Genomic DNA, 12,091 nt, shown 5'->3' with positions numbered 1-12,091 from the left:
CATACTTTTTTTGTTTATAATTCTTTATAAAATATTAATTTTCATAACATATTTTTCCAACCAGTAACCATGACACAACCCATAAAAATCAGGAGAAAGGAAAGGCAACATTAGATGGGAAGAGGAATAGTGCTGTCAGAAGAATTGATTCTTTTATTGAGGTAAAAGAGGGAAAGGGAAAATCCTCCATGCAACCTCCAATCTTCCTTTCAGCTCAGTGGTTGAACTGTTCGCTGATGAGAAACACATACCTTGGTCACAGGGAACAGGGAAGGTGGGATGCTGGCTGGAGGGAGGGTAGGGGTGACAACAATCTCATTTACCCACAAATTTAGTTCCTTTTTTGTTTTCCCAATTCCTTTATCACACATGTGAGAAGTGATTTTAGCACTTTCTGGAGCAAATTCATGAACCCTTTTATGAATACTTTCCTACTTTTTGTAGATACAACGGATTTTTGATTTATTAACACCAAATGCGAAGTCAACAGTGACTATTAACATTCCAGTGTAACTCATTTATAAGTTTAATAATTCACAATCTGGTTCCAGATTTGTGGTCCATCTTTTTGGTCATGATGTTCTTGACAGAACAGAAGTTAGGGAGAGGATCAACAATTTGGTGGAATTATAAAATGGGTTCAGTTTGAACAAATTAAGTTTGTAATGCCTATAAGACACTCAGTTCAAAGTATCTCATAGAACACTAGCAATATGGGATTGAAACTCAGGAAAGAAAAACTAAAGATGAATCTGGGAATTATGTCTGTAATAATCATCTGTGTAATCATCCATGAAAGCTGAAGAGCACACCAAATGGAAAGAGTTTTGAGGTTGGATCGTTGAGGGATATCCACAATAGAGTGTACCTTCTACATGAGACTTTTCCTGTTCACCCCAACAGCTAGTTCTATTTCTTCCTCTTTGACTCCCCCTCAATCTCATATTTCATTCTCTCTCAACATTAGACTGCAAACTTCTCAAGGACAGGGATTATTTCACATTTGACTTAGAATCCTCAATACCTAGCACAATGTCTGGCACATACAGAGTGCTAAATAAATGCTTGTCAATTAACTGAAGATCCAGGAAAGGACATTGGCTAGACAAGTAGGAGGAAAAACAGAATCAGAAAAGTATCACAAAAGCTCAGAAAGTATCCAGAAAAAAATGGTCAATTATGTTAAATGGTGCAGAAAGATCAAGGAAAAAAAATTACTGGATTTAGCTATTAAGAGATACTGGTATCTCTAGAGAGTAGTTTCAGTTGAATGACGAGGATAAAAGTCAGACTATACATAGCTGCAATGGATGCCTTTTCTAAACCTTATATTTTTCTAGTATTTTTTTATTTTTAAAAAAATTATTATTTTAGCTTCTTATTTATAAAACATATGCACGGGTAATTTTTCAACATTAACCTTTGCAAAACCTGTTCCAACTTTTCCCTTCCTTTCCCCCACCCCCTGCCCTAGATGGCAGGTGGTCCAATATATGTTAATATTTTCAACACTTTAAATAAAAAATATAAAGGTCAATTTCAGGATGATAGCAGGGTCAAGTAAAAGTTTTTTAAGGAAAAGGGAAAGCTGTGCTTACTTAAAAGTAGCAAGAAGGAAATCAGTAGATACAGAGATTGAATACTAAAAAAAGAGGATGATTGCAACAACAAGCTGCCAAAAGAGACAGAAGGGTATGGGATAAAGAATATATGTAAAGAAGGGCTGCATTATTATCAGAGATTGGAATAAAAAAGTAAAGGGATCATCTCTAAAGGTTTCAAGATAAAGGAAAAGGAAGAAGAGGACTAGTACGTGCCATACACAGAAATGCCAAAACGTGTTGACAATTTCCCCTGAGTTTTTTCACTGATTCTCCTCCTCTACAATCTATGTGAGTTCAAGAACACATTTTATCTTTTTTCAGACTACTGTAGTTTGATCCGGATCTCTACCTGGATCTACTCTAATTCTGTTCCTTATTGGTTAACCTACATTCATATTCTTGTCCTAATCTACTCTGTATCTTACCATCCACGATGAAACTTCCTAAAGGATAAAAGTTTAATAAAAACAGACTTAAAAGAAAAAAGTTGACAAAACAGTTTTCTCAAAAATTTTCAATAAATTTCCATTGCCAAATGGCTATGGCCCAAATTCTTGTGCCTGCCATTTGAGGAATTTCATTTTTGGGCTCTAAGTAATCTTTTCCAAACTATCTCCCAATATGTTTCCAAACACAGAGACAAGCTGTAATATTTGCTAGCTCCCAAAGACTTGCCATACTTTCTCCATTCCACTGTCTTAATTGAAAGTCTCCCCCGCCCTTTCAGATTACCTGAGCTCAATCTGCATTTTGAAATCTCAAGTCTCAAATAACTCAAATGCTACTTCCTAAATTCATTTGTGTCTCTCTTACACTATTTAACTATTTTACCTTTTAGTATAATCATTTGAATATACTATTGAGGGAAACAGGACGGTATAGGCAAAAGATTTTGAAGTCACAGTTTCCTGGCTCTTCTATTTATTACCAGTATGAAACTGGAGAAGTCCCTTAATTTCTCTAAGCCTCAATTTCTTCAGCTTTAAGTAACTTCTAAAATCCTATTATTCCCTAGATAGAAGGCTCCCTGAGGGCCAGGGCTATATCCTTTTTGTCTTTTATTTCTCAGTACACTACACATATAATGGCAGCTAGGTGGTGTAGTGGATAGAGCACTGCCCCTAGGGAAGATCCCTTCTCTAGGTAAATTTAAATCTATATAATCCTGGGCAAGTCACTTAATACTGTTTACCTCTTCTCATATATAAAATGAGTTAGGGAACAAAATGGCAAACTACTCCATTATCTTTGCCAAGAAAACTCCAAATATGGTCACAAAGGAGTCAGACAATTGAAAAAAATTTGAATTCATTGCACATAGTAATCAGTTAAAATGGTACCTGAACAATTTTATATAACATAGTCACCCTCTATCTAAACCATGTGAGTGAAGAAAATTACCATTAAGTCATTAATAGTTGGCATAAAATAGTTTCACATCAAAATCACAAGGTTTTCTCTTCATTCACAGGAAAGAGATGTTGTAGAGGTCCCTCTCATCATGATTCCTCTTACCAACAGGAAATCCTCAAGTATAAATTGCAAACACAAAGTGCTTAAAGACAGAGAGCTGTTCATTCTTTCCAATGCTTTCTTCTTTTCAATGTTTTTCCCAATTCTTCTGATTTAATCAGGGCAAAGATCTCCCTTTAACATTTTGAGCCCCCTATCATGTTCAAGAAGGAGGAGCTACTAATCTTTTGAACTAAAAGGCTATGCTACAGTCTCAGTTGTGTCTGCAGCAATCATGAACGGCTAGCTATGGGCAGGGGTGGGCTTGGGCCAGTCTTTCAGAGGTAATTTAAAATCAGCCATGTACTATACAATGCTAAGACTATTCAGTAGGTATATGTACTTTGGCCCAAAATCCAATAAACTTAAAACAGACTGACTTACCATTAATAAGGTATGGATGATTGCAGCATTTTCTCAATTCCATCATAGTGTTTAAAAGGTTAGGGACATTAGCCTGACCACCCCCTTTAGAGAGAAATGTGAAATTCTTCTCCAGGATGGCACGGTAGTATTTCTTTTGAATGTTTGTTAATTCAACTTCAATAATAGTTTCTTCTTTGGGGGCCAAATTCTTTTCCACATCCTCCTTGAGGCGTCTCAACATCATTGGCTTCAGAATAGCTTGAAGCTTTTGCACCTAAAACAAACAAACAAACAAACAAACAAACACAAGATTCAACCCACATATTAAAACTACCAATTCCAAGAGAAAACACTGAAGAGCACACAAGGTGTCTACCATAATATGAAGGTGATTTTTCTTCTTTCTCTATTCTTTCAAATTATTCTGTTGAGGGAATAGTTTCTATTAACTTCTTTATAGTTGAGACCCAAGAAGATTGAATGGTTCAATTCATCACATCAAAAAGATTTCATCACTTGAGAATTCTTCTATTTATTCTGTATATATCCTGTTCACTTGCATATTGTCTCCTCCATTTGAATGAAAGTACCCAAAGACCATACTTTAACCTTTCTTTGTATCCCCAGAATTTAGGAAAGTGACTAGTGCAATGAGTGCATAAGAAATGCTTGTTGACCCTATATGGTTCCTGTTAAGTTCTGAATTTCATTTTCCATCAGTATATCTTCTCAGTCTTTAATCCATGGAAAAACTATTGCTCCTCCTTTTCCCCTCCACCAGGTACTCTTTGATAATCACCTGCTTTCTATTGCCTTCTCAGCTTCTTTTTGTGTGTTGTCTTCTTCCATTAGATTGTAAGCTACTTAAGGAAAAACATTTTTTCTTGTTTATATCCCCAGTGCTTAGTTTACTCTTAGCTCACTGACTGGAAATATAGTAGGTACTTAATGTTTACTTAATTAAACTGAAATTGAGTCCTACGACATATTAATAACGTAAGAAAAAATAATCCAACATCAATCAAGACCTTTGTTTGTCTTTAGCCACAGTGATATTAGGAATTAAGACTGAAGATCACACAAAGGGGAACTAGGTACCTACGATGAGAATGACACAAGTCATATCTCTCCTCTGCTGCTTAGTCATTGCTAAGGCACCTAGGAGGAGATGGGTGGAAGGGGGAGAAATCATGTGACTTCTAAAGTCCTACTTTCTTTTCTTCCATTTGATTGATGATGAAAAAGTATTTTGTATGCTTAGATGTATATAATTTAACCATTACCCCCAAACCTTGGTACCCAAAGACCAAAAGTTGAATGGCACCAGGAAAAAACTAAAGATCAATATATTTCACCTCAAACAGAACTTGAACTTTTAGTAAAGCTTACACAGTAATTTTGCAAATGGTGGATAGTTTAATAAATTTTAAAGGATTTTAAAGAATGCAAGAAATCAGATTTTAAAATAACTACTAGGGATATCTGCAAAACTTGAGACAAGCATAAAAGTTTCACAAGTTCATGTATTTTTATTCAGCCCCCTTCCCTATACACAATAATTTGGTTCCTTTGCAAAATCTTCAGTTCTGTCTTAGATTATATAATGAATATGGCAGATCTACAATATAAACTGAAAAGCAGGAGAGAAAGATGGGGAGAGGGGGTTGTGGATGAGGAAAGGAGACCAAAGCAGTAGAAGATGAGGCAGAAAATGTTAACAGAGTTAGCAAGATTCTAGTCCAGGAATAGACAGCTCACATTATAAAGAAACATTTTATATGCCATGCATACTCAATTAATAGTGGAAGTATTTAGCATAGGAGTAAATAGTTCTTAAAAATCTCAATAACCCTTGAAAACAAAATATCACTGAAGAGGAAAGAAAGCAGATCCACCAATTAATGCAAACTCAGGGAGTTCAGGAGCCAAGAAACCTTCCCCCACCTCCACTCCAAGGTATTTAATCCAAAAAAATGAAAAATCTGCTTAAGAGCTTTTAGGGAGTATTCTATTAGAGTATACACAAATACAGAAAAAAATATCTAGGGTTAGCAGTAATTTTAATAATAAGTGTTAGAAATACAGCTCAGGGCCCTAAGAGTGTCTGGTAAGCTGAGGTTAAAGCAGCTGTATATTTCCTTATGGTCAGCCAGATGTGAAATATCACCAAGTTCTTTACCTTGCAGAAAAATGTCAGTCTGCCACTTCCTCATCCTGGGACTGGATGAGCTAGAGATGGTATTGATAAACCCTATTCATGTGTGGATGCAATTGGTAGCACAGGAAAAAGCTAGGAGATAGGCTATCAAGGAGATAACTTTCCACACTTCAGGATATCACTAAATAACAGCAAAGTACATAAAATAATATTTATGATGATGATTTTATCAATTAATATAAGAATGAAATTCGTGGGAATGTGAATTTTTTCCATTTCAAATGGAGAAAATTATTGATATAACTAATATTCTTGACATAGACCTTTCTAATTATTTTTTAAATTGTTGATCTTTTATTTTTACATCATCACTCACAAATATAAACCTATACAATAAGCTGTCCATGGGGAAAAAAAAAAAAACTAGAAAAGAACAGCAGAGGAAGTTCAGGTAAACTAATGAAACATAAAATGAATCTGCCTTGCCCTCTCCTTTGCTACCCACAAAGGGATTGAGGTATAGCATATACTTTTATTCATCCATTTATCTATTCATTTATTTTATTTATTTATTTGAGGGTATTCCCCCCCAATTTTTTTCATTTTTAGTTCCAAATTCTCCATCCATATACCCCTTCCAAACCCAGTGAGAATACAAACAATATAATACCCATTACACAAGTGAAGTCAGAACATAAACCTTTCTTTCTTTTAAAAATCATTATCTATTTTTAACATTCATTTTTTAAAAATCAAGTTTCAATTCTCTTTCTCTTCTGTCTTTTCCCCATCCACTGAAAAGGCAAACAATATCACATTAATTATACATGTGAAATCATAAAATAAATTCCCATATAGTGATAAATACCTGCTCTTCTGTTTTCAGATCACCAAATTCTTGCATGAAAGTGGTTTCTGAAGGAAAGCGAGTTGGTTCTAAGAAATGAAGCAAGCTAAAGAGCTCTTCTACTGTATTCTGTAATGGAGTACCAGTCAGCAGCACCTTGTGTTCCTATTAGAAAGCAAAAGACATAGCTGACTAAAGTGACCATAATTTTATTTCTTAAGATCAGATCCTTTCTAGAGCTAAATTTTTCTACCTAACTCTTTACAATCAGTCAGTCAATATCTGAGAACCTACTATGAGTGGAGAAAAGTGCTATGGGGGGAGGGCATAAAAGGGAAGAGGAGACACCATAAAAACATAATCCCTACATTCAATAAGAATAGACTGGAACAAGTACACATGAAGCCTCTCCAAAATTTCTTAGATTTCAAATACATGACCCAATGAGAATTAAGTCTAACTTACATGGCACTTTAGACCTAAGAAGGCTCAATGCACTCTCCCTATCAAATTTCTTGCTAACATCCCTAGCTTCAGACTTGTCTTTCTGCTCAACACAATGAGTTGTCATTTCTCCACCTCCTTCCTGCATGACTCACGGAGACAAAAGGTGTTCTTCTAACATACTACAACATGTGAAGATTTGTGCTTGAAAATTTACTAACTGGCAAGGAGATCTACCTTATTCTAAATTCTCTGGCCTCCATGTATTAGATGAGCACAAGCTAATAACTTTATGTTTGGGGGAAATTATACTTTTATTAAAACTATTGTTCCTTTCTCCCAGTAATTTCTTAGGTTATCAAGCATGATTCCTTTTTAACATAAAAAAATTTATATTATTAATAATCATAATCATCCATTGAGAAAATACATGAAGGAAAAAAAGGGGGAACAAAAAAATACATGAGGATAAAAAGATAAAACAAATTTTATAAAATATAAGAGAATTTGTAATTTATCAGTCATCTCGACATACATTTGGGGAAAAAAAGATATTGATTTGGTATCTGGATGGTGTTTTTTCTTACTAAGTAAAAAGTTATGTGTTATTGGAGCTAAATAATAATCAAATGATGCTTAATGTTCACACAGATCCTCAATTTGAAGCACCCATAGTTTATAGCTGGGATTTTTAAAGCTTACTTTACAGATGTCCCATACCATCCTATTATCACCCATTCCCTGACTCATTTCAAATAAAAAAAGTGGTATTGCAATTATTAGAACTGTTATAACACAGATATGATCATACTTAAGAGCCTCATTAGTCTTAACTTTAAAAATTGATTCACAAAGATCATTTTGCAGCCTGAAACCTAACAATGTTTGGATACTAAGTAACTGTAGAAGCCCAATAAATACAGACTAAAATGTAATAGATACCAACGGGCATGTTAGCTTTACTAAGAATCCATTTTATTCCTTATTTCCTTTATTGTGCAGGGCTCCCATGACTTAAAAATATGGAATTTTCTCATTTTCAGATTTTATGACTCAATTGTTTGTGTTATGAATTGCAAATAGATCCCAATTCTTTTTACAGGATTTTGGGAAAATCACTACTGTACTCAGTGAATAATTTTTCAAAGAATTGCCAAATGTCAGAGCTGGAAGAAGCTTGAGTGGCCATCCATCTAGTCCAATTCCTATCTTCAAAAGAATCCTCATGACAACCCACTTGACAAGGGGTCATCCAGTTTTTCCTCAAAGTCCTAGGGATCTTTTGAGTAAGATCACAGACTGCTGAGATATAAAAACTTCAGTATTGCTTCTAAGTTCATTTCTGTAACTTTTATGATGGTATGATGTAAATTTTTGAGTTGTCAATTCATACTTCCAGAAAAGAACCTAATATCTTTTTTTAAATTATTATTACAAACAAAACAAAATATGTTCTTTTCCTATATCTATATGTGTGTGTGTGTGTCTCTCTCCCCCCCACCAGGGATGTTTGAGCAATATTTGTTACTTGTAGAAAGGTGAATAAATCTGGGCTTTGAAACAGTGATGGGAAAGACCAAATAACTTACTATTAACACATGATCATATAAATGTCATGAAATAGATATAGTTTGTATATATGGCTTATCACTTCTAAGCTAAACTGTGCCAGCAGGTATGTCAGCAGGCTCATGAACTTCACTATTCTTTATAAATTTGAGTTGAATGATGTTTATATAATTGCATTTTGGCAGTCTTTTATTTGTGTAGAGCATCCTGACAATGAAAGTGAGATAATAGAATCATTGAACTACCATCTTTGCCATATTCCTTTCTCATCGGTGACAAATAAGGATAAAGTCATTGCTTTTCAAAGTCTATGTGAATTGTTTTGTCTTCTTTAAAAAAAAAAAAAAATTGCACACTAGAATATTCCTTGAATGGTGGCATGTTGTTTATGTCCATGATAGTGGGGCGTTTGGATGGGAGGCGGGAGAAGGTGAAAGATATTAGTGGTCTTTGTTTTGTTTGAGCAATTGCTTCATTTTGTATCATTCTAGTCAAACCTGTCTTGGTGACATCAGTTCACTATACCTACTATAAATGCAAATAGCAATCTAAGAGATGTCATCTCAAAACTACCACATACTGTTTGCACTGTGACCTGCTGTTGGGAAGAATGGTCAGGGAAGATAGATTTAATGTTGCTTTAAGCTGTTTTTAAGTGAGGGTTTTTTTTTTTTTGCTATTTGGCAATGATCTTTTCAGAACTGGAGGTGTGTTCTTTTGAAGTCACTGAAATCTTTTGAGTCTAATTTCACACAATGAGATTATTTAAGATGTCATTTCCTCCCTAAACTCAAATACATCTTTCTTATCTGAAAAACAAGATTACTGTTTACTATTACAGGGTAATACTCAGTACATTAATTAATATTAAATCATTTTAGTTATAGTTTCTAATCCAGTGATTTCTCTGAATTTCAGTCTCAGTGCCTGTAAACTCCTTCATCTACTTTGTGGCAATAGATTGGGTTCTGGAAATCAGTAAACCTAACTGTATATGATTAAACATAGGGATAAAGGAAAATTTCACAGTAGAATTAATCATGTTGAGCATGAAAAAATAATTTTAGAATTAGACAATTTAGTAAACATGGATAAATGGATATATATTTGAGGGAGTACCAGTGTGACAAAAAAATTTAACATTAATAGGCATCCTTTCAAAAAGATGTATACATTCCAGGATACTGATAATGCAAACTAAGACTTTATGGATTCTATAAATAGAGAGTTGGAAGCAATTTAAGAGGGTATCTAGTTCCATCTCCTCATTTTACATTAGAGTAAAAGAGATTAAATCACTTGCCCCAGGTCACATAAGTAGTAATAGTAAATGGTAAAATATAGAAATTTCAACCCAGGGCTTCTGACACTAAATTCATTCTAAATATATATATATATATATATATATATATATATATCTTTTTAATTTACCACATTCATATTTGGCCAGAGATGTTTTTCCTCCAGGAGTTCCAAACTTTCCTTTTTTTCAAAACAACAAGAATGTTGTGAAGTTCTCCCTACATCACAACACTGAAATAGCCACCAAATAATCTAATTAAAACAGACACACACACTGAGAGAAAAAAAAAACCCAAGAAACAACCAACCTATATAGAGATATCTTTTGTATTGTTTTTTTCAAGATAAAGAATTTCATATGGAATAGGGCTACTCAATCTGGTAGGCTATTTTTGAAATGACTAAAAAGCATAAAAAATATACACCTGACATAATTATCAATAACACTACATACTAAGTCCAGTATGCATATACTCATTTCTCTTTTAAGCATGATTGGATTTTCTGCAAAAAGGAGACGAAGCAACAATATCGTTTGTTTCTACTTGTGTCTATGTGTAGAATCATGGAAGAAAATAAAAGAGATGAGGTTGGGAAGGAGCAGATGTAAATAACATAGGAATCAAAGACACTTTTAGAAAGGAAAATTACGATTAGAGGAACAGAGGATAATCTACCTCTCAGACTTGTGGAGGAGGAAGGAATTTATGACCAGAGGAGAACTAGAGATCATTATTGATCACAAAATAGAAGATTTTGATTACATCAAACTAAAAAGTGTCTGTACAAATAATACTAATGCAAACAAGATTAGAAAGGAAGTAACAAATTGGGAAAATATTTTTAAAAACAAAGGTTCTGACAAAGGTCTCATTTCCGAAATATATAGAGAACTGACCCTAATTTATAAGAAACCGAACCATTCTCCAATTGATAAATGGTCAAAGGATATGAACAGACAATTCTCAGAGGAAGAAATTGAAACTATATCCACTCACATGAAAGAGTGTTCCAAATCACTACTGATCAGAGAAATGGAAATTAAGACAACTCTGAGATACCACTACACACCTGTCAGATTGGCTAAGATGACAGGAACAAATAATGATGAATGTTGGAGGGGCTGTGGGAAAACTGGGACACTGATACATTGTTGGTGGAGTTGCGAAAGAATCCAGCCATTCTGGAGAGCAATCTGGAATTATGCCCAAAAAGTTAACAAACTGTGCATACCCTTTGACCCAGCAGCGCTACTACTGGGATTATATCCCAAAGAAATACTAAAGAGCGGAAAGAGACATATATGTGCCAAAATGTTTGTGGCAGCTCTTTTTGTTGTAGCTAGAAATTGGAAGATGAATGGATGTCCATCAGTTGGAGAATGGTTGGGTAAATTATGGTATATGAAGGTTATGGAATATTATTGCTCTGTAAGAAATGACCAGCAGGAGGAATACAGAGAGGCCTGGCGAGACTTAAATCAACTGATGCTGAGTGAAATGAGCAGAACCAGAAGATCACTGTACACTTCAACAACAATGCTGTATGAGGATATATTCTGATGGAAATGGAAACTTCAACATAAAGAAAAACCAACTCACTTCCAGTTGATCAATGATGGACAGAGGTAGCTACATCCAGAGAAGAAACACTGGGAAGTGAATGTAAATTGTTAGCACTAATATCTGTCTGCCCAGGTTGCATGTACCTTCGGAATCTAATGTTTATTGTGCAACAAGAAAATGATATTCACACACATGTATTGTACCTAGACTATATTGTAACACATGTAAAATGTATGGGATTGCCTGTCATCGGGGGGAGGGAATAGAGGGAGGGGAGGATAATTTGGAAAAATGAATACAAGGGATAATATTATAAAAAATATATATATAATGAAATAAAGAGCATTCTTCTTAAAAAAAAAAAAAAAAAGAAAGGAAAATTACATTGGCTTGCTAAAACTGAGCATCAACAATTTGAGACTACTATTACTACACAGAAACCAAGGAATTCAAATTAAAGCTATTAACTTATAAAGGGAAAAAAATTATCTGAGTTTGATAGAAAGGGAAGATAAAGAAAGGGAAAGGAAAGAAAAAAAGGGGTAAAAGTTACACATATATCTCCCCTCTCTGCCCCACTCCCACATATAGAAAGAATGGTAGATTTTTTTATCGTCTTCCTTTTAGATCTTAATAGACTCAGTGTCCAGGAGGGTAATTCAGGAGATTTGTAGAATATTTTCTTCTATCAACATTTATCTATTGTGAAGAATACAAAACTAAG

At 34.3% G+C, this 12,091-nt stretch overlaps 1 protein-coding gene across 11 annotated transcripts in view; it reads right to left on the bottom strand.

The window, feature by feature from the left end:
* The window catches only part of CHD7 (chromodomain helicase DNA binding protein 7), a 224,135-nt gene that overhangs the window by 34,300 nt on the left and 177,744 nt on the right, over nt 1-12,091 (bottom strand). For all 11 annotated transcript variants that reach the window (XM_074278743.1, XM_074278751.1, XM_074278753.1 and 8 more), the window contains 2 exons: nt 6,509-6,652; nt 3,501-3,756 (listed from right to left, as the gene is read on the bottom strand). In XM_074278743.1, the coding sequence (XP_074134844.1) occupies nt 3,501-3,756; nt 6,509-6,652 (400 nt within the window). The remainder of the gene's footprint in view (nt 1-3,500; nt 3,757-6,508; nt 6,653-12,091) is intronic.

The sequence above is a fragment of the Sminthopsis crassicaudata genome, chromosome 1 (genome assembly GCF_048593235.1).
Source record: "Sminthopsis crassicaudata isolate SCR6 chromosome 1, ASM4859323v1, whole genome shotgun sequence".
Classification (NCBI taxonomy): domain Eukaryota; kingdom Metazoa; phylum Chordata; class Mammalia; order Dasyuromorphia; family Dasyuridae; genus Sminthopsis; species Sminthopsis crassicaudata.
This window is presented reverse-complemented; position numbering and strand designations above follow the sequence as displayed.